This window comes from Neofelis nebulosa, chromosome 2, assembly GCF_028018385.1.
Source record: "Neofelis nebulosa isolate mNeoNeb1 chromosome 2, mNeoNeb1.pri, whole genome shotgun sequence".
Taxonomy (NCBI): domain Eukaryota; kingdom Metazoa; phylum Chordata; class Mammalia; order Carnivora; family Felidae; genus Neofelis; species Neofelis nebulosa.
Genome location: NC_080783.1, coordinates 193,151,648 through 193,172,775, shown reverse-complemented (window position 1 = coordinate 193,172,775; position 21,128 = coordinate 193,151,648). Strand labels below are relative to the sequence as shown.

Below are 21,128 nucleotides of genomic sequence, written 5' to 3'. Positions count from 1 at the left end.
CATTTCTTTCAGATTTTGTCACTGAATTCTGCTGGATTTTACAACACATTTCAATTTATCTAGAGATGGCTAATGAATGGGGAGAAATTGAATGCCAGAGACAATGATGGGAGGCATTCACAGATAAATAACACAGAGGCCATCCCTCAGCATCTTATAGTCTAGGGAGGCCAATGGTCGAGACAAACGTTATTTCCTGTGGGAAGGATAAGATGACCTCGGCTTGGGACTCTTCTCGCGGGACCTTAGATGTGCCCCTTTCCTCCAGAGACAGGACTGTGGCTTCCAGATGGGTGTGGTGTTATGCACCCATTTCCCTTTGTTCTACTCCTTGGGAATGCAAGAGAAAGACGAGTCCTACTCAGGCTTTTGTCAGGCTCCTTCTCGGCCTGGTGCGCAAAGGTTCCCGCTGCCGCCTCGCTTCAGCACCGCGGGCGTGGACAGCTCCAGGACGTTAGGCTCTGGGATCTGATCTGCAGGAAGTAAACCTGGCCTGCCAGAGCCCCGCTCAAGGTTTCAGGCAGAAACCATTTTGCAGTTGGAGATGGCTTGTGAGGAAACACATCTGCGTCGCATGGGTACTCTGTGTCTCTGAAGTAGCTTCTGTGTTGTGTCTCAGGCGTCCTGGTCCTGTCCTGGTACCCACCTGGCATGGCTGATGATAACGGGGAACCCTCAGATGACCTGGTGCCCGCCATTCTCGACACCGCCCATCAGCACAACATCCAGGTGAGTCTCCAAGAAGAGGTCAGGTGCTCTTTGGCCCATTCAGATTTCCCCCTCTCTGCCCGCAGGGTTAGTTCTTGGCATTAGCCTAAGTATGGCAAATACACAGCAAGTGTGGTGTTGGGGGTGGGGCTCTACGAAATAGCCCGTGTCACTCTTATTTTCTTGAATTATGGGGAAAAATGGGGAAAACTAAATATAGGAGAAATGGGGGACTCAATAAATATCAGATAGAAGTTAGGTTGGAGAGCCTGACTCTGGATAGAGGGCAGGCAAGGACCCAAATGCGCCCAGAAACTCAACTCCAGCCTCAGACCCCTAGTGGGAGGCAATGCTGGGCCTCAAGGCGTAGAGTACAACCCATGTTCTTGGCAGGCAGGCGCGCTTTCAAGAGGAATGAATGAGCTGAGTGAAGCATGTCCAGTTAATTTCTCCAAATGAACCAAATAAGTCATTCCCCTCTTCGGTGGTGAAGGAAGATAAACAGCAGAGAGGAGCCCCACTCCTGTTCCTGAGCCCATCACTGACATGTTTAACAGATCATAGCATCTCTGTCCATCAATGCAGCTTCATTCAGCATCCTTCTTCCCAGGGTTTCAAGCAGCTAATGCCAATCACGTGGAACTGGCATGTGAGCTTTAAACCTATTAGCCATTCAGTCACAGCCCATCCAAATGGTTCCCAGATGTCCTGCTGTGGGAGGTGGGCAAGCTTCTTGCCCGTTTTCTTGGCCCTGAGGGCAGTGGCTGCTTTTATCTCTATTATGCCTACAGTTGTTGGGCCCTCTCCTCCAAGCCTTAGGGGAGCATGAGCCTTATAGATTATGGCCCCTGGGCAGATACTCACCTGACCGGTATCTCCTCTGTCTGTGGCAGGTGGCCTTCCACATCCAACCCTATAAGGGCCGGGATGACGTCACTCTGCATGACAACATCAAGTACATCATTGACACGTAAGGCTGCTATGGGGCCTGGATTCTGGTGGGGATCAAAACGGGGGTGGGACTGAAGGTTTAGAAAGGTAGGTCAAGGCACACAAGGGCAGAATGCTTGTGTCCTCAGCAGCTACTTCACAGTAGACAGTACCGGGCCTTGGAGTCAGCAACTTGGGTTTGAGTTTTGATGCAGCAGCCTCTAATCTGTGATCTGATGCAAGCCTCTGAACCTTTGAGTCTTGTGAGAGTTATGTGAGTTAATATATGTGAAAGTAGAGCGTTTGCATGTATCATTCCCTTATTCAGAAAACAGTTGAGTGCCTTCAGGTGTCCAGGCACTGTCCTAAGCCCCGGTTGTATGGTAATGGGCAAGACTAGCAAAATTTACATTCCAGTGTGTTGAGGCAGTGAAGCGCACAGCGGTTACACACGAAAGATCAAATTGTGACCCATACTCTGAAAAAGCAATTAAGAAAGAATAAAGCAGCATATTGTGTTAGAGAGCATGCCTGAGGATGGGTGCTATACTTTAGAAAGAGTGGTCAAGGGAACCTCTCTGAGGAAATGACATGTGAGCTAACTAACACCTGAAGGAAGAGTCAGCTCTTCAGAGATCTGGAGCAGGCAGAAGATTCCAGGCAGAGGGCTCTCAGATCCAAAGGCCCATGATGGGACAAGCCTGATGGCAGAATAAAAGGCCAGTGTAGCTGGTGTGTAGAGATGGGGTTACAGCAGGGACAGAGGTGGGCAGGGCCAGATCAAGTAGGAGGGGGCCTTGCAGGTCTCAGTACTAAGAGCAATCAAATGTGATTAAAGAGAGTGGATTGTAGGGAGCCAGCAGTGGGAGCCTGGAGACCGGTTAGGGGGCTGTTGCTGCAGTATAGATGAAAGACGGGGGGTGGCATGGTGGAGGGCAAGGCAGTGAGGCTTGAATACAGGATCTCTGAGGCTGGGGACTGGTGGGGGGTGGAAGACTGGGTTCTTGCTTAGAGGCATGATGACGCCAACTGTGGGGCCTGGCTGGATCCAAAATTGCACTTGGGCATCAGGAAAGATCTAACCCATGGCTTGTCCTACAGCTGTACTAGCTGCCCCTCTTAGGCGGCCAAGTCAAGTTCTTCTCCCTCTTGTTCCTCAGGTATGGCTCCCATGGTGCATTTTACCGCTATAAGAACAGCATGGGCAAGAGCCTCCCACTCTTTTATATCTACGACTCATACCTGACGTCCCCTGAGGCCTGGGCTCACCTCCTGACACCCAATGGGCCCCACTCCATCCGCAACACCCCCTATGATGGGGTCTTCATAGCCCTGCTGGTGGAGGAGGGCCACACCCACGACATCCTGGCTGCCGGATTTGATGGCATGTATACCTACTTTGCCTCCAATGGTTTCTCCTTCGGCTCCTCCCATCAGAACTGGAAAGCCGTGAAGAACTTTTGTGATGCCAACAACCTCATGTTCATCCCCAGTGTGGGGCCTGGCTACATTGACACCAGCATCCGGCCCTGGAATAACCACAATACTCGGAACAGGGTCAATGGCAAGTACTATGAGACAGCCCTGCAGGCAGCCCTGACGGTGAGGCCCGAGATTGTCTCCATCACCTCCTTCAATGAGTGGCATGAGGGCACCCAGATCGAGAAGGCCATTCCCAAGAAGACGCCAACACGTCTGTATTTGGACTACCTGCCTCACCAGCCCAACCTGTACCTGGAGCTGACTCGCCGCTGGGCAGAGCACTTCATCAAAGAGAAGGAGCAGTGGCTGATGTGAGGAGCCTGCCGACGGCCACGAGGTGCCAACGTCCTGGCCTCACCGGAAGGTGTCGCTGCGTGAGGCTCAGCTGAGGTCATGGGCACTCGCCGGTCTCCAAGTCAATGGCGGGCCGCCTCTGGGTGGGCCGTCAAGCCTGGGCCCACGTGGAACAGAGCTTGTTCCTTGGGCAGGTGGTGCCGGGGTGCTCTGCGGTGACAGGAAACAAGGCAGGGTTCCAGAGGGAACCACAGAGGCTGGCGGGTGACTGGATTTAGCCCAGGGCAGCTCCATATCCTGCCCCGACACTTTAAAATAGTCCCTCCTCGCTTGGAACTCAGCAGGTTGGTGTGCAGCAGAGCCACCAGGTGACTGCTCTTCGGAGGGGCCAGGGCTCGGGGCTAGCACATGCCCTGCTTCCTCTTCAGCCTTCCTCCCACAGCACCTGTCTTCTCTAAGTTAGGGAACCAGATTTGAAGCTTCCCAAAAGGGAAATTCTAGATTGACGCCCTTCCCGGTAGACTCCTGAACCCAATGATCAGGAAATACCCCTGAGCATTCATTCATTCATTCAACACACACTACTTGAGCACCTTACTATGTGCTAGGCGCTAGGGAGGAACTTGACCTGGAAAGGTCCTTTTTCTTCCAGAAGCTTACAGGATCCAGCTTTCCTTCTTTGGTGTGGCCTTGTAGCTAGTGCCTGAGCACAGTTTCTTTTTGCAGTTTTACCCAGCGCTGGGAGTTGTTCTTTTTCGTCTAAGAAAATACCTCTGTGCTCCAGAGCCTCCATTTCCCCAGATGACCATTTAGCTCCAGGGAGAGGACTAGGACCCCCCACCCCCGCCTCCCTTTAGCTGCCTAAATGAATGAGGCCCACTCAGCCGAACCATTTTCAGTGCCACTGTGATTTGTATCAATTAAATACGACGTGGTATTCTCAAGTAAGCATTCTTTTTGCTCTCTTGAAGACTTCCTGAATTCTGAGCCCGCCCTCAAATTCCGTGACAACCTGACATGTGGGATCGGCTGGCCAGCACTGGCACAACGAAGAGTGAGTTTGCTTAAGAGAAGTTCAAACACGATTTTTAGAGGGGATATGTAACAAACTAGTGCTTATTTACAAATAAACTAATGTGCTATAATTGTAGGGGCCCTCAAAGTAGACCCCGGGACACCTCCTTGGCAAGACTTAGGAGCTACTTGGAAATATGTGCGTTACTTTATGGGCTCAAGACTGAATCCCAGTACTGGGAATGGGGTGCAAGGTGCAGGAGGGGAAGAAGCAGGCCTATGGATTACCACAGGACCCCCGGCTCCAGTTAGGTCATGGATACTGAATGGCACCGATGGATGGAGCAGATCAGGACAGGTGAAAAGGGTTGGATGGTGACCTGTAGTAAGTTACAGAAGGGAGAAACTAGGAGGCTTCATTCCCACATACACAATTTGGAAAATTCTAAAAGTACAGCCAGGCCAGGGGCCTGAAGCAGCAAGTCTCATTCGTTGCTGATGGCAAGGCAGCTTGATCAGTTCTTTGGAAGGTGAATCTGTATCAAGAACCAGAATGATGTTCATACGCTCTGACCCAGTAATCCTCCCCTATGGAAATAATTCAAAAGAAGAAAAATAAACTATTTACAAAACATTTTCTATTAATGAAAAACAAGGTTCAAATACCCAAGAAAAACTGTTTAACACTTGGTATTCACATGAATAAAGATGCAGGCTGCTGAGTAGACACTGGATTCAAATAAGTGTTATAGGTATAATTCGTTATAATTTATTTTATGAATAAATAAGAAATAAGCCACTGGCTGACAGAAATAGTAGAGATTTGCTTTCTAGTATTCTCTAATTTGGACCTCCCCGCCCCCACCCCTTGCCAACTGAGCTCACTTCCCAAAACTTGTCCAAAATGATGACTCTTCCTGGCATCACAGCACACCATACCACCGGCCTCACTGGTTCAGAGGAAACAGTGTGTGGCCCGTGGCTCAACAACCTTTATCCTAATCTGGTTCCAGCTTCAGGTGCAGAAACACATGCCTTTGGTCACTTGAGACGTTCCAACAGCACCAGCTGGTGCACTGGCTGATCTGGACCTTAAAAGCCACCACCCACCAGAGGGGAGGCTCTGACTAGATTCCAAGTCTGTTCTTTCAATGTTTCAAACTTATCTTTTAAGAAGAAACTTATTAGGACAAGGCCATCCTAGGAATGTGCTCAAATAAAGTGTCTCGTCAGCTTTTGGCTGATATGAAAGTACAGTTCATAAATATGACCTCCCCCACCAGTGTGAGACAAAATCAGCAGCTTCTGGGGCCTGGTCTACAGGGTTCAGAGGGACACACTGCCTGAAAGCGTCAGACTAGTGATGCTGTGGCCCCCGTGGCCTCTGTGAATGAGGCCTTGCCAGTCACCAGCGAACAGACACACAGTGTCCAGCACCAGTCCTCGGGCCCTCCCTCTTCCCGAGATTCACGAGCAGGATCCGTGTGAGGGGAGCAGCCCGTACTTCTGCTGGAGGATGGCTGTAGTTCTCTCCAGGGCACTGAGGAGGAAATGGAGGGCAGTTAAAGTCTGACTCCTCAAAACCCTGAGCCCACCAGAGCATGGTGATCAGCTCTTCAATAGATCATTGATGAATCCTTTGAAATCTGAAAAAGCCAGCAAACACTGGCAAACTTAGTCCCCACCTCCATCCGCCAGTTCTTCAAACCTGCTCATTCCCCTCGGGACAAGATAGGAGTGACAACCTTTATTCTGCTGAGGACTTTTTTTTTTTTGCACCTTCCAACCCCCCTCCAATTCTATCCCCATGCCACAGCAAAGACTCACCACCCTGGGCGGATGATGCCAAATTTTCCAGGTACAGATAAGTCAACCACAGTTGAGCCCAGGCGACACTCAGAGCTCTGGCCATCCCCGATTGGTCCCCCATCAATGATCAGGGACAGCTGAGGCCAGAGGTCCTGGAACTCCTGAGAAGAAGGAGAGGAAGACCACGGACGCTACCTCTGGCATCTGCCATGACGTCACACTGCACCCAGCATTCATAAGAAAGCAAAGACCGCACACTTCTAAAACAGGAGGCATCTTCCTCTATGCAGGGAAAGGAACCTCACGCAGTGAAGGTCACCTGTGCCAAGGACACTGCCTTAGCGCCTGGGATACGGCATCCTGTGAGGTGTGAAGCCCTCCTAGGTCGGTGCCTCAAGTAACACCTAAAACTCAGAGAAACTCTTTCTGTGCCAAGAGGAGATGCCACACAGAGCTTCTGTTGGGGATGTATAAATACAATGACTGGAGTCCTACCTAGGTGGGTGTCCAAAGACGTGGGGGTCTACCCTGAGCTTCCGCCCAAATTTCTATGTCACCACATTCAAGTGACTTTATCCAGGACACTCTGATTCTGGATCTCAGGATCAGCAGGGTAAGGGTACGGAGAGGAAGACAGGTGAATTCTCACGTGCATGCCACCAGCACTCAATCCTTAAGGGGCCACGGGAAGGATGCCCCTCCAAAATCTGTGGATTGAACTGTTAACTGGGTTAGAGCATCACCCATTCTCCCCAGCACTACCACTCACGAAAATGCTGCAGTGGTGGCTAGGCCTGGGCATTTGGGACGGAGGGTCTTAACTACCAGCTACTGTGTTGGTTGGGTCAAATGTTTGCGGACAAGCCAAGAATATCCCCACCCCCACTGCCTCGGGCACAGCCACGGGGACCAGGTAAAGCCTGCAGTCCCAGAATAAGAAAGGATGCTGACCTCTCACCCTCACTCTCTAAGGCCCCTGACCGCACTCTCTTTAGGTCTGGGCTTGGGAAACCCCAGTACTTTGCTATGTTTTACATTTAAGTTCTGTAGGAAAAAAAAATGTGTGGTGGCATTTCTGTGTGTTCTCATTTGTTCTAAAGCCATGCAGTCAAGGCAGGATTAGGATAATCCTTTCTTTGACATGGCTATCGGCCGAGGTAAAAGAACAGGGTCAGGAGTCCCCGGGACAAGTGACACAACCTTTCAGAGCCTTAACTTTCTTTACAGCACTAATGTAAAGGCTTATTGCCTAACGACATTTTCAAACTGCTACCATCAAAAAAGTGGGGGAGAAAAAAAAAAAATCACACTTACCGTAATATTTCTGATTACTAAAAACATAATAGGAAGAAAAGAGCAATTCTCCCCCTCACCTCTCAGACTTTTTAATGAAACCTTTTCAAGATCCTTAATTTGATCCCCCCACCCTCACCCCACCCCTGCCAACCAGGCCGACTTCCCACCATTAGAACAAATGGGTGTCTCTTGCAGGTCATTCCAGTGAACCATCAACCCCACGGATTCAGAGGAATCTGTGTTTGGGCTGGTGATGTTTCTGCGGGGAGGACTGGGTAGCTCTTACCTCCACGTTCAGAGAACTGGCCTGGGAGCTGAGGTTGGCACTGGTGAGAGCAAGTGGACCCCCAAACACCTGAGCCAAATCCTGTATGAAGGCATGGTCAGGAATCCGGATGCCTACCAGCTATAAAGCAAGGGGAGAGGATCATCAAAAAGGGTGAGATGGGTGGGGAGTGGGTCTGGCCTGGATCCTAGTGAAAGCCAGATGGCAGGAGTCTGGGGACACAAGAAAAGCAAATCTGACTCACAGGAGTAAACGGGTTTAGATCCTTATTAAGCTCCTCAGAGCGTTCCAACACCAGGGTCACTGGTCCTGGTAATAAGTCTTTCAGGAGCCCCTCGGGTACTCTCACATGGCAATACCTGGAAAACAGAGGGGACACAGATCCATCCAAGAATGAAGGGTCGCTGCTGGTCCTATTCCAGACTATGGACAGATCTAGAAAAGGGGACTCTTGGGACTACGATGAGATCCGTCTGTATTTCCTCTTCACCTCCCTGAGAGTTTGAGACGCTGGGCTCCAGAGGCGCACTCCCGGTTTGGGGCCCACATGCCTCTGGTCTCTGAGGCTACAACAGCTGCACCGTTATCACGCTCCATGTTTCATTTTCTTCAAGGCATCCCCCGCCCCTACTAAATTAAGCTGTCGTGTTTGTTTCCTTTTTTTTTTTTTTTTTAAACCATGGGCGTCCCTCCCCTCCCCCCCCCGCCCCCCACCATTATCACAAAAGCGCCAGGAGAATAAGGACCCTGACTGCCTCGTTCATCGCGGCGCCCCAGCATCTCGTTCAGACACTGGAAGACGTTAAGTGCTCGATACACATTTCCAGTTCCGGATTCCTGGGTGAGCCTGGACAAGCCCCTCCCGCTCTCTGCGCCTCAGTCTCCCAAGCCTGTCACCGGAAGCCCCTCCCGCGGTGCCGCCCTCAGCGGGGCCGGGTCGGGGCGGCCTCACCTGTAGACGTCGGCCACGCGGCCCAGGCAGACGGCCAGCGGCTTGGCCTCACTGCGGCCCTTGAGGCGATACACAGCTCCCAGTGCCGCCGAGCAGCTCGCCGAGCAGGCCAGGCCGTACAGCGTGTCGGTGGGGACGGCCACCACGGCGCCGGCGCGCAGCTCGGCCACGGCGGCCCGCAGCGCCTCGGTCCAGCCGGCGCGCTCCGGGCTTGCGGCCCGCACGGCCCCGCTCCCCGGGAGCCGCAACAGCCGGGCCCCCGGCGCCGCCGGAGCGGGGCTCGGTGGGCGCAGGAGGCGGCCCCTCCGGGCGGAGCCCCCCGGCCCCTCGCTCAACCCCACGCTGGCAGCCACCGCGGCCCTCAGCCCCCTGCACGGACGCGCCGGAGACATCCGCCCGGGCCCACTTCCGGGAGGAAGTGACGCGCCCAGTCAGCTTCCGGACGGGGAAGCTCGGCCCCACCTCCACGCCGGGCACCTTAAAGGGACCGCGACCCCCAGGAGGCTTGAAGGAGACCGGTGGGGACGGGGCGGGGCGCAGCCTTGCGGAGCGCAGCGCTGGGGAGGGGGGCGGCCGAAAGGGGGGCGGTGGTCGGGCCGCGCAGGCGGAGATGGAATGGGGCCCGGGCTCAGACTGGTCACGGGGGTGAGAGGGGGCCCGTCGGGGCGGGGGGAAGGGGCTCAGACCCCGCGCGAGCGCCGGCCCTGACCGTGTGTCTGTCGCTCTCTCCCGGGCAGGGAGGCTGCCGGCGTGGACCGTGGGAAGGCGGGGCTGGGGCTCGGCGGGAGGCCACCCCCGCAGCCGCCCCGGGATGAGCGCGCCCAGCAGCTGCTGGACGCGGTGGAGCAGCGGCAGCGGCAGCTCCTGGACACCATCGCCGCCTGCGAGGAGATGCTGCGGCAGCTGGGCCGCCGGCGCCCGGAGCCGGCTGGTGGCGGGGTCAGTGCCCACCCCGGGCTGGGCCTGGGAGGTGGGGACTGCCCCGTGGCTGGACTTGCTAAGCCCTAGCTTCCCCTGGAGGGTGGAAGAGTGTCCCCACCGCCTTACCCCCAGCCTCCTTTCATCTGGGCGAGAGGCTTTGAAAAAGTTAAGTGCTAGCCGAATGCCAAGTGGCCATATCCTTGCGGGGCCTAATCCAAGGCCTTTCCTCCCAGCCTCACTTTTCCTTTCTGTTCCAACCAGAACGTCTCAGCCAAAGCCGGAGCGCCTCCCCAGCCAGCTGTCTCCGCCCGAGGTGGCTTTCCAAAGGATGCTGGCGATGGAGCTGCGGAGCCCTGACCATCCCTGATGGGCGCCCTGACTTCTCTCCCTCCCGGGGCTGGTGGCTGGACTCTGAACAACCCCCTTCAATAAAGGGGCCAGTCTTCACCAGCAGTGGCTGGTACTTGGCTCTCGGCCTGGGGTGGCCGCTCTGCTAGCAGCTGGGTTTCACTCCCACTTCATCCTGGCTGAAGGCAGTGCTGAGCTTTGAAATGTAGCCAAGGAATACCCAGTCTGATGACCCGGATTTGGGCAGACCAGCAGTGCTCTCCAGAGTGGTCTGACCTGCTTTGGGGGATCCAGGTGGTGTTACATGTCCATTTCATGCTTTGGGGGCTCCTAGCCCCACCAAACACTTTTAGCAGAGCCTTGATTAAAAGGAAACCTGCAGACTCTCCTGGTGACCGACCTTTCCTTTCTGTCCCCTGAGACTCAGCTGGGGAGGGGGGAAGTGGTTGAAAATTGTCAACCATGGGTAATGTTGGGAAGAAAGGCCACAGATACTACCAGATTTAAATAAGCATTTAATTAGGATTTCATTAGTATTTAATATTGCTTTCTCAATTCCAAAAAGTTAAATTTTCACTTCTTAGCAGATATCTTAAAGTACAATATTAAGTTTATACAAAATGAGCAATTAAGCAAACACCATTATTTCACATTCTTCAAAAATACAAATTCATATTTACTCTTTTTTGGGTTTGGAGGTTTCTTCCTTTGGAAGTACTGAACCTGTAACGTTTTCATATCGCTCAGTGGAAGTCCGTTGTTCCCATGTTTCACCCTTAAATAAATTTGATAGGCTTTTACACAATCCAAATAAAACCATTTGAGATTTTAAAAACTGTCACCAAGACCTCCGGCCAATGACTGGTGTGTGTCAAAAAAGAAGGCTCTCTGTGGGTCTTGCCTTTCCTGGCCAGGAGATGGGAGCTGGAGATTCAGCAAAAACCTATTTCCAGCCACCTTCCCCAAAAGGGACTAGGAGGAGTTCACAGGGAAAGGGAACAGCCACCTTGAACTCCGACCCCCCACCCCCACATTCTCCAAAACACAGCAAAGGATGTAGACTGTTGAATCAAACAGCGCCCTGGGGAGGCATAAGGACATGGGAGAAGGGCAAGAGAGGCCTCTGACTTGGCACCACTATGAGGATAACGAGGATATTGCAAAAAACACCCCTGGGTTTTGGTGAAAAAAGGTTTTATGAAAAATTTTCCCATAAGAAAAAGAGTAGAAACTGCATTGAGCTGAGAAAGTGACACTACATTATCACCCAATTTTTGGCCCAGCAGGCACACCACCAAAAGGGCAGTGTGTGGTTTTAAACTTTGCTTCCAGTAAAAAAGCTTGTACTATGTACACACTGACATAAGATCCAGTTTAATTTGCATTTTTCAGTGCAGACTGAGGAGAATCTCTGGAACAGGAGTAACAGTGAGAAATGCCCAGTGATCATCAGCTTCCCCAAAGGGCATGAGAGGAAACATGGGACCCTCTCCCTGCCCCCCGCCCCCAAAAATATGCAAGAGGAAACAGGCTAAACTGACTACCAACCAGAAATATGCAAGATTCAGCTTTGTCGCCTCCCGCCCCGCCACCCGGTATTAGGGAATGGACAATTTCCCATCTGTGTCACAGAACCATTTGCATACTGATCTGTGGAAATCCTTCTGCTTTGGCTGAAGTGTATTTCAAAACTTCTCTATTCTACAGTAGCCTGAGAATTGAAGATAAAATGGGGGCTCGGGGGAACAGGAGAGGAATGTGGGGAAAGGAAGAGAAGTCGATAAAGCAGATCAGTAACAGCTTTGTTTACTGGATTTAATGAAGGCTGGAGACCTTTTTTCTTAGAGAGCCAACATGGGCGGGCGGTGAGGGGAGCAGTAGGGAAATGGCTCGTGTTGCCCGCTCCCCCACTACCACCACCACCTCCCCAACATAGTTCTGATTGGAAAATGTAAACGCTAGCAATACTGTTGCAGTTCCACAAACCAATGGTTTCAGTGACTCCGGAGAAGTCTCTAAGATTGAAGACAATGAAACATGATTACAGATATAAAAGTCTAGAAGGTGCCAGGTTCTACCTAGGAACAACCTGTTCCTTCCTTTCAGGCATCACTTTGTAATGGTGAAGGCTGGGCAAGATGGCAAGGGACCGAGAAGTGATGAAAACGGGGCCTCAAGTCAGCAAAGGAAAACAGGACCCGCAGTTCTTCAGAGAGCCTGAGGGGGCGCCCTCGGGCACACAGGGAAGGCTTGCATAGATAGAGCAGTTGCTGAGAGTGCATAATAGTGTTTCCCTATAGACAGCCTCACAGTACAGGGCTGATCGAGCGGAAAAACGCGGCCAGGCCAGGGCCACATGGGACAACGACCGTCAAGCTACACATATTGCACCAAGGTAAGTGCTTTTCTTTTCACACCTCAATTTAACTTTTTATTCTGAGCAAAAAATAAAACTTTGTGGAAAGTATATATATGTATATATATATATACACAAAAGAAATTGCAGCAATTGGGTTAAAGATAAAATAACCTAAAGTGCTTTTTTACTTTATTATTTCTTTAATATACCAATATGAGGTTCTGCAAACTCATCCCTCTGGACACATTCAGCATTATACAAAGTCTCTCAGGAAAACCCACCCACCCTCCATTATCCCCATCAATCCACTGCCTTGACCCTGAAGGTAGAACTCCAATCTATTGACTTTCCCAGAGGTGGGGGAGACAAGTCCCTGGCTTCTACCCAGAGACGTCTTCACACCTTAAGGCCCCTCCTGGGCTTTGTACCATGATCTCCTTCTAAGGGGGAAGGGGTGGAATTGAATAAATGACACCAACTCGTGTCACCAAACTGGTGATGCCCCACAAGGCTGCCAGACCCTGCCAGGAGAGGCAGGGCCATCCTCCCTCAATGTCCCACCCCCCTGCTAAGGCAGTTTGGGGGTGCCAGCCGGTTTCCCACCCCCTCCTAGGTCCATGAACTCCAGTCCTTGGTGCTGACCACACCCTGCAAAGGGCAGTGGAACTGGAGATGTGCTAGTGGGAGCTGGAAGAATCCATCTACACGGTGGCAATGGCCAAGCTTACCAGGGGAAGAAAGAAAGCTTGGTTTCACCTGCCCGAAGTCTGTAGCCCTTCCCTAACCTCGCCACAGGTTCGTGCCTGGGTTTGGAAAACGCACTCTTCGTGAAGGCCCGTTCTAGCTCCACTTTTGCCGGCGGCCCGCTCTCCTCCCAGATCCCTGGCACAAGAGGCCAGGCTTGCGGGAGGGGATGGGGTGGGGGGAAGAGCGCTGGAAGAGGAAGGGAAGACGACGGCCTGGCCTGTGGGCGAACCTGCTCTTCACAACCACTCACTGGCATTTTAAGCACATTCCTGATTTTTCAAACGCTACTTGGCTCGGACAGTCCCGCTTGTCATTTTGAGTCACCCTCAAAAGGCAGATACTTCAACTAGAAAAATCTGTCAGCGTAAATACTGTTGTTAAGATGCTGCTTCATCACCCCCCAATCTTTGGAGAGCAGAAAAGCCACTGACCTAGGTATGCCCAACAGGAGTACAGCCCTGATTAACTCGAGAGAAGCAGTAACGAAACCACGGACACTTCCAATGGCTTTCTCTGGGTTCCTGTTTCCCACTTCAGCTCCCAGGGAACCGAATCTCGGGTGCCCCTCGGATGGATATGTTGGGGAGGTTATTCGTGCCCTCCGATGTGAGCTACCTTTGGGACCCCATCATGTCATTCTGTCAGAAGCTGTAGAGAAAACAGTGCCACTCCTGCCTCAGAGCTTCCTCTGGGTGTGAGATCCAGAGATGGCCAAGGACAAACCGTGCTCAGCAACTGGTTTCCCAGGAAGATTAACCCACTGCGGTAAACAGAAGATGCCTCCTGCCTTATCAACTTCTGCTGAGAACCCATCAGCTTTTTGGGGAGGGGAGTGAAGAAGGTCAAAAAGAAATTGATTCTCCTGCCTAGACTCCTAGAATGAGAAGCCACCAGCTGCCTGCAGGTAAAGCCCTTTTCTCCTCGTGGCAGTAACAACACTGACTACCTCTGCCCTCTTGTCCAATTGTGTCCCTGAAATTCTGTCAAAGGCAGGGCCTCTGGCTCCCAGATAAATGATCAGCTCTGGATACTGTCTTGGCTGGCCCTGAGTAATAAATAGCTCAGAGAACAGAAGAGTGACACATGCAGATCTCTTTACATTAGGTAATGGTAAAGGAAGGCAAAATTATGGCTGCTTTCTGCCTGACATTGTCGACTCAGAAGAGCAGTCCTGTTTGTGGACCCCTGTTCCCCGCTCAAGCAGGGAAGGGGCTCTTGGAGGCTGAGGCCTAGTCCAGACAGTGGGCCAGGCCTCATTTCTGAGCTCAGTGAGGCTCGGTGAGCACTCATGACTACATTAATATAGCCAGTTGAGAGAAACTTTCCATTTTAGTGTGAATTGTATTTTAGGTTTTATTTTAAGAGGCAATGACTTGGAGCCAAAGGCAGACAGATGGATATAATTCTATACACAATCAAAAAAAATTTTTTTCCCCATAACACAACTTAATGAAACATTCCAAATGAGAGAACTTATTGCAACATTTCAGGCTTTTTGGTGGAAGGGGGATTTTTTTTTTGTTTTGTTTTGTTTTGTTTTGTTTTGTTTTACCCTGAGTAGAAGATCATCGTTTTGTGGTTTTTGTTTGCTTTTGTGTATTTGTTTAGAAATCACGTGACTAAGCTGAGCAAGTCACATCCTTCTTTGCACTGTACTAGACTGTATGCAAAATCCAGAGGGTGAGAGGCGGAGATGGGAGGGGCAACCAAAAGCCTGGCTAGAACCTGGAACCAGGACACCTGGCCTGCCAATTACATGCCGCCTCAAAAAACACCAACAATGACTTCCTTCTGATAAGCAAAATGCAGCTCTTCTGCTCTGAGGAAGAGAATACCATTAAAGGAAGGCAGACCACCAGCCGGCAACTGGCCACAAGCCACACGTCCACTCAAGGACAAAACAGGGATGTTCCCCAAGGAAAGTCCGCTGCGATCTGCAGGGCCTGGCAACCAACCAAGAGATAGAAAGAACAGGGAAGGCAAACGCCGTGACACTGTTGCCGGAGCCAGCTCCGCAAACGGCAGGGACAGACAGCGGTCACCAGCTCACCTGGGGCCGCGGCAGACGGGACATCACTGACACAGCCTCAGGCCAGGCTTTTACTACCCATTGTGCTGTAGCTGGCTGCAGGACACCACCTGCCATCACCCTGAGCTCCGCGGACACCAAGATCAAACAACAGGACCACCTGGCCCGACCCCTGTCCAGCTCGCAGCTGTCTGCTCTGCCTTTGCCACTCCCACCTCTGACGGAGCGAGGGTCTCGCCTTCCTCGCAAGCTTCAGCCTCAGACTCAAAAGACGCACGGGAGAAGCAACGCCCGCCACGCTGAACACTACTGCCCAGACCACAAAGTCCCCAGTGCCAGTGATGGGCAGCCTCACACGGATGGAAGCCACACCCTTTCATTTCGAATGTTTATGCATACAAGTAACCTTAATTTCCAAGTTCACATGACAATAAGCAAAAGTGACATACAGTGCAGCCAAACAGTTCATTTATAACTTAGCTTTTTTTGTTTTGTTTTTTTTTTTGTTTTTGTTTTTGTTTTTTTCCAAAGATCAGTTCCTTAAAATGGATGCTCCTGGGATATGACTAAAGAAAATACGTCTGAAAGGTGAGGATTTCAAACAGTAGATTTCTTCATCCTTCGAACTGCTGACCCCCCATGATGGCAGGCACCGCACCTTACGCTTCCGCTCCCCCTCTTTTCCTAGAGGTGAGTGCACGCGGCCCTTTCACTTGGAGAAGCTGGTCAGCCCCATCTCCTCCTCCCCCTGCAGTAGTGCTTCGATGGGAATCAGATTGGACGGGGTGTCCAGGCTCTGGAGGGACAAAAACTCTGACATATCCATGGCACTTAACGTTTCTGTCTGAGGGTCTGAAGGAGTCTCTGCTTGTCTGCCTTGCTCACAGGAAGAGGGTACAGCGGAGGAGGACGACAAGGGACCGGGACGTGAGGGAAAAGTCTGCGACGGTAGCTTCAGGCTGGGCCCGTCAGGAGGCTGGGGACTCGGCTCTGCCGGGGATGGGGAAAAACAGCCCTTCCTCCTGCCCGCCGCCCGCTCCTTGGCAGAGTCCCGGCACGCGCACTGACACTGACACGCCTCCTCTTGCTTGATGATGATCACGGGAACACTGAGGCCGATCTGCTGTACAGAGCTCCCTGCGAGAGAGGCAAGAGAGACTGCTCCTCCAGTAGCCGCAGGGCAGGGGCATGACGGATGGGGATACAGAGTGGGTGAGCCCTGAGTGCCACGGAAGCAGGAGTGGCGGCAAGGGAGGATGCCATGCTCCAGACTTTGTTCTGCCTGACACTCCCCATCCCCTGCAAGGCAAAGTCCCTTTTCCTTGGCCACACACACCATCTAGATGACCCTGTCTTTCCAGCCTCATTTCTGGCTGTTCGAACCCCCCTATACCCTCCACGCCAGCTACAGCAGATGCCTCCCTTTTTCTGACATGTTCTTCAAACCTCCGGGTCTTTGCGCTCTTCCTTCTGCCTGAACTCCCCAGACCGCGCTGTTTTTCCAGAGAACTTACTCTTATTTCTGAAGACCCAGCGCACAGCCAGGCTGCCAGGCTGTGATTCCAGCAGGCTTCCGCTCGAGGCTGGCCCGAGGCCGGCTGGCACACGAGCTTCCTATCTACGTGCACAGAGCTGCTGCCTCCCTACACACTGCTCTCCACACTGTACGGGACTTGGGGCTTGAGTCCCGCCTGCCCGAGACCAAGCTCCACCGGGGCCTCCTGCTCGTGCTTGCACCCCCAGTCTCAGACACACAGTAGGTGGGGGGAGCACCCCTGTACACGGTCAGCCTTGCGTGCGCGCCCATGCTCCCGCTCTTTGGTGCAGGTATGTGTGCTGTGCACATGCACACTGAGATGAGACAGGCTCTGTGTGTCTCAAAAAAGCTAGAGACCAGGGGGCAGGAGAACAGAGTGTGAGTCAGGAGGCCTGAGAACTAGAGTTTGGCTCTGCCACAAACTCACTTATGACTTTGGAGGGGTCATTTAGTCGTTTGGGGCCCCCGTTTCTTAATCTATAAAATAGCTTGAGAAAAAGGAACTTCTCGCTCTGTATGAGTCTCTGACCCAGAAGCTACTTCTTCGTTACTGTAACTAGAAAAGAGTCCAGTGAATTAACAGCTGCCCTCTTTGGCATTCACTGTGAGTCAGACTTTCTTCTGGTTACATTTAAAAGCTGTATCTGAAAGGAAAGAACGGTGACCCCTTAAGGAATGTTAACTGTGGTATTTATGCCATAAACCCGCTAACTTCCAATAGCTGTGAGAAGGTGAAATACTCTAATAAACAAACAATACAATCTGACAAATTTGAGGTTTTCAAAACTGGGGCAAAGCAACAATGAGCTGTGCCTCAAGGGGCCCAGAGAGTTGACTTTCTTTTAAAGTTAACACACACAATCACATACCTGTGCTACTGGCTACTGGTACTGCAGTGGTAAAAAACACCTTCTCAACTTTAGATGCTTGCTGCTGAAAAAAAAAAAAAAAAATCACATTTACGGCCACTCAAGTATGGCAGATCTCCAAGGACCTGAAGCCTGCCCGATTATACTGGTCATCCAAGAGGACAGAAAACCCTCAGTGTTCAAGGATTTTTGCACTGAGTGATGTTTTGTTTGCGCTCTGACATGAGGTCAGTGTACTGTTTGACATTCAGTGCTGACAACGCAGCCAGCTTTGTCCCCTACTATTTGGCCGTCTCCCAGCTGCCCAATCCAGTAGGTTCCGTCTGCTCAAAGGGACCGAGGTTGCTTTGCTCAAGCTGTGGTCTTCTCAAAGGGATCCCCAGGGCTAGCTTCCCTACAAGCCCTCTGGTCTCACCACACCCCAGTACTTCTGTGAGTCTGGGAAGTTCTTTGGTCTCCTCAAGGGTCAAGCTGCATGCTAAGGACTGGCTAAGACTTCCTCTCACAGGCAGAACAGCCCCTGTGAAGGCCCCCTGCAGCATGCCATACGCCCTGGACACAAGTCCAAGCCCCGTCCCTTCTCAGTTGTTAAGGTCAGAAAAGTGGCTTCACGTCTGAGTCTCAGTTTCCTCATCTGTAAAAACAGGGATGATAACCAAAGGACCCCTGCAAGGGTGAAAGGAGATGATGTACGCAGAGCCTGCGGCATGCGGTGAGCCTTCAGCAAACATTGGTTATTTACATTATTACGAGGACGACTATAAAGTCATGCCCACAATTCACCCTTCCACCTTAGTTACACTTCCTGTTACATTGGCTACAGGATTTCTGCTTTCTTCAAGTCTTATCATAAAAAGGCTTTATCTTTTATCCCTTTAAAGGCAAAAAAAAAGGTGGGGGGTGCCTCTAGGATGAGTCTAGGAGGAATGTGAATGCTTCTGGCTGAGCTACGGGAGCTGACACTATAAAACAGCAATGGAGGGGCGCCTGAGTGGCTCATTTGGTTGAGCGTCTGACTTCGGCTCAGGTCATGATCTTGCGGTCTATGAGTTCGAGCCCCGCCTCAGGCTCTGTGCTGACAGCTCAGCCTGTTTTTGGATTGGGATGACAGCCTGATTTGGATTCTGTGTCTCCCTCTCTCTCTGCTCCTCCACTGCTTGTGCTGTCTCTTAAAAAATGAATAAACGTGGGGCGCCTGGGTGGCGCAGTCGGTTAAGCGTCCGACTTCAGCCAGGTCACGATCTCGCGGTCCGTGAGTTCGAGCCCCGTGTCAGGCTCTGGGCTGATGGCTCGGAGCCTGGAGCCTGTTTCTGATTCTGTGTCTCCCTCTCTCTCTGCCCCTCCCCCGTTCATGCTCTGTCTCTCTCTGTCCCAAAAATAAATAAAAAACGTTTAAAAAAAAAAATGAAAAAAAAAAATGAATAAACGTTATAAAAATTTAAAAAAATCAATGGTTGCTAGGGGAAAGGGGGAGAGGGAGAAGGGATGAATTAGTAAAGCATAGGGATTTTTAGGTGCTGAATCTTCTCTGAATATTATGATGGGAGACACATGACATCATGCCTTTGTCAAAACCCACAGAATGGTGCACACAAACTGTGAGCCCTGATGTGAACTATGGACTTTAACTAGTAGTAATATATCAATACTGATTCATCAGTTATAACAAATGTACCAGACTAATGCAAGATGTTACTATTAGGGCAAAATGGCAGGGAGGGACGGGTAGCCAGGAGTGTATGGAAATTCTCTGCCCCACCTGTTCAGTAAAATCTTAAAAAAAAAAAAAAAAAAAAAAGTAATCTAAAAATAATGTACAGACGGTAATGACTGGCACATGTTAGATCCTTAATTTCAAAAAGTGCTTAGTTAGCACAGTAAGCCGTTACACGTAGTAAGGGTTCCATACATCACAGCTGTTATTACCATTTTCACTGCGATTCGGCACTTTACCTACTGGTAATGTTACCCTTCTTTGGGGCATTTTAGCATCTTTAAGCAGAATATAAGTTTTTATGAAAAAGAGATCATGGTTTCCACTCTTCTGTACCCCCAAGAGTATCATGCATGGTATCTGGTAAATACTGGGCCCTTGAAATGTATTTAAGTGAATGACCAAGTCATTTCCTTCATCATCGAGACCAAACACTTTTGCAGAAACTGGCTCTAGAGCAGGTCCTGGGTGCACAGACTCTCTCGCTGACTTGGCCACTGCTGTGTTTTCTACCAGGCAGCGTCCCACCATTCCCTCACATCAGTCTGACTCTGCCTTGGAGAAGAACCGCTTTCCTACATCGTTCTCGGGCCTCTGCAGTCTGTTGACTGCTGTCCTGTCCTAGAGGGTGGCATTACACTGCAGATGGAACATTTGTTCACGTGCCTGCGGCCATCCACCCAGCAGTACACGAAGGCTGTTTCTCTGCTTCCCTCCTGCAGGTATCCATCACAGCACTCCCTGGATTTATACCCCTCGATCATGGGGAAGTGACAAGAGGCCGAATTACATGTTTCAGGGCAGATACGATAACCATCTTCCTTTTGAAGTAAAAGCCTCTGAACACGTCACCCGTGTAAATACACTTCACCCCCGGGGGTCCTTTCAGTCAGAATACTTACAATTTGTTCTTGGTTTTGCGGGGAACTGGTGGCACCATTTAATATCCATTGTAAGTTCTGTTCTCCCATGACTAGGCTGGACTGCAGGATGGCCGTGCTGGGAGTCGGGGTGATGGTTATAGTGGGATTATTAGTCAGGACAGAGTTGGCGCCCAGGGGCAGAGTCTGCACCACGGCTGGCAGGGGCTCAGTAGTACTTTGCGCTTGGGGCGGTGCTGCCACGGCTGATGCCGCCGCCGAAGCCCCAGCAACAACAGAAAGTCCTGGGACGATGGGCTGTGGGGCCTGGGGGTGCGGAAGAAACTCTTGATGATTAGCAGCAAACTGTGTGCTGTGGGGAACAGGCACTTCTGGAGGTTGTAAGAGAGCAGAGGGGTTGCCAAATGCAGCTTGCTGGGAACCAGTTCCTAGGGAGGGAGCAGGCGGAGGAGCAGACGGTGCTGAGGCTGGTAGTAGAGGCTGGGGTGGCTCGGAGATGCCGGGCTGCAGTACAAGCGGAAGAGATAAAGATGCTGAATTTCCTGTGGGTGGCGGAACATCACTGACTGACTCTGCATCACCATTAAAACTTTCAATCAAGGCAGCTGGCAAGAAAAAGAAATAGAAAGATATATACATATCCCAAGCCTTACATGAGCCACAAAAACACAGTCACTATGGCGACACCAAAGGCAGCTGAAGTCCGTCAGAGCCAGTACCTTCATTGCTAGAAGGCTGGCTTTCTGTTTTCATTTAGTGACCACTCTGCTCAAAGCACCGGGCTTCGTGATCAGTCTCACTTTCTAAATGTGAAGAGCTAGTATAGGTTTTATCATTTAAAAAAAAAAAAAAAGTATCCTAAGGCTTTTCTGGAAGAGACTGGACATCTTTTTGGCAAAACCAGTGAACACATTTTCTGACTACCGTGAAAGCTTCAGGGACAGATTTTCAT

General features: G+C 51.2%; 4 protein-coding genes and 1 long non-coding RNA gene across 11 annotated transcripts in view; 2 read left to right on the top strand and 3 right to left on the bottom strand.

Annotated features, from left to right (window-relative positions):
• Positions 1-5,246, top strand: part of LOC131504993 (glycoprotein endo-alpha-1,2-mannosidase-like protein) — an 85,486-nt gene extending 80,240 nt beyond the window's left edge. The window contains exons 2-4 of one of the 3 annotated variants that reach the window (XM_058718009.1): positions 620-729; positions 1,602-1,678; positions 2,799-5,246. In XM_058718009.1, the coding sequence (XP_058573992.1) occupies positions 620-729; positions 1,602-1,678; positions 2,799-3,435 (824 nt within the window). In that variant the 3' untranslated portion in view covers positions 3,436-5,246. Of the gene's footprint in view, positions 1-619; positions 730-1,598; positions 1,679-2,798 lie in introns of those variants that run through there. The other 2 variants (XM_058718010.1, XM_058718012.1) reach the window with 2 other exon arrangements.
• On the bottom strand, positions 33-2,802 carry LOC131504997 (uncharacterized). The gene is made up of 2 exons (XR_009258228.1): positions 1,573-2,802; positions 33-814 (listed from the first exon to the last, which is right to left on the bottom strand). It is a non-coding gene; the product is annotated as an uncharacterized LOC131504997 (long non-coding RNA).
• Positions 5,047-9,163, bottom strand: YRDC (yrdC N6-threonylcarbamoyltransferase domain containing). Its single transcript, XM_058718014.1, has 5 exons — positions 8,772-9,163; positions 8,064-8,178; positions 7,820-7,939; positions 6,256-6,398; positions 5,047-5,968 (listed from the first exon to the last, which is right to left on the bottom strand). Exons 1-5 carry the CDS (start codon positions 9,161-9,163, stop codon positions 5,896-5,898), a joined length of 843 nt encoding a protein of 280 aa, XP_058573997.1. The 3' UTR covers positions 5,047-5,895.
• C2H1orf122 (chromosome 2 C1orf122 homolog) lies at positions 9,164-10,428 on the top strand. 2 transcript variants are annotated; one of them, XM_058718018.1, is made up of 3 exons: positions 9,164-9,289; positions 9,509-9,710; positions 9,954-10,428. In XM_058718018.1, the coding sequence occupies exons 2-3, from the start codon at positions 9,663-9,665 to the stop codon at positions 10,047-10,049; spliced, it is 144 nt and encodes a 47-aa protein (XP_058574001.1). In that variant the 5' UTR covers positions 9,164-9,289; positions 9,509-9,662; the 3' UTR covers positions 10,050-10,428. The 2 variants fall into 2 exon arrangements, with proteins under 2 accessions (XP_058574001.1, XP_058574000.1); XM_058718017.1 differs by lacking the exon at positions 9,164-9,289 and adding an exon at positions 9,303-9,416.
• Positions 10,429-10,535: 107 nt separating this feature from the next.
• MTF1 (metal regulatory transcription factor 1) overlaps positions 10,536-21,128 on the bottom strand; it is a 46,520-nt gene continuing 35,927 nt past the window's right edge. For 3 of the 4 annotated variants that reach the window (XM_058718003.1, XM_058718006.1, XM_058718005.1), the window contains exons 9-11: positions 20,198-20,781; positions 17,582-17,645; positions 10,536-16,312 (exon numbers count right to left, since the gene is read on the bottom strand). In XM_058718003.1, the coding sequence (XP_058573986.1) occupies positions 15,885-16,312; positions 17,582-17,645; positions 20,198-20,781 (1,076 nt within the window). In that variant the 3' untranslated portion in view covers positions 10,536-15,884. The remainder of the gene's footprint in view (positions 16,313-17,581; positions 17,646-20,197; positions 20,782-21,128) is intronic. The other variant, XM_058718007.1, reaches the window with a different exon arrangement.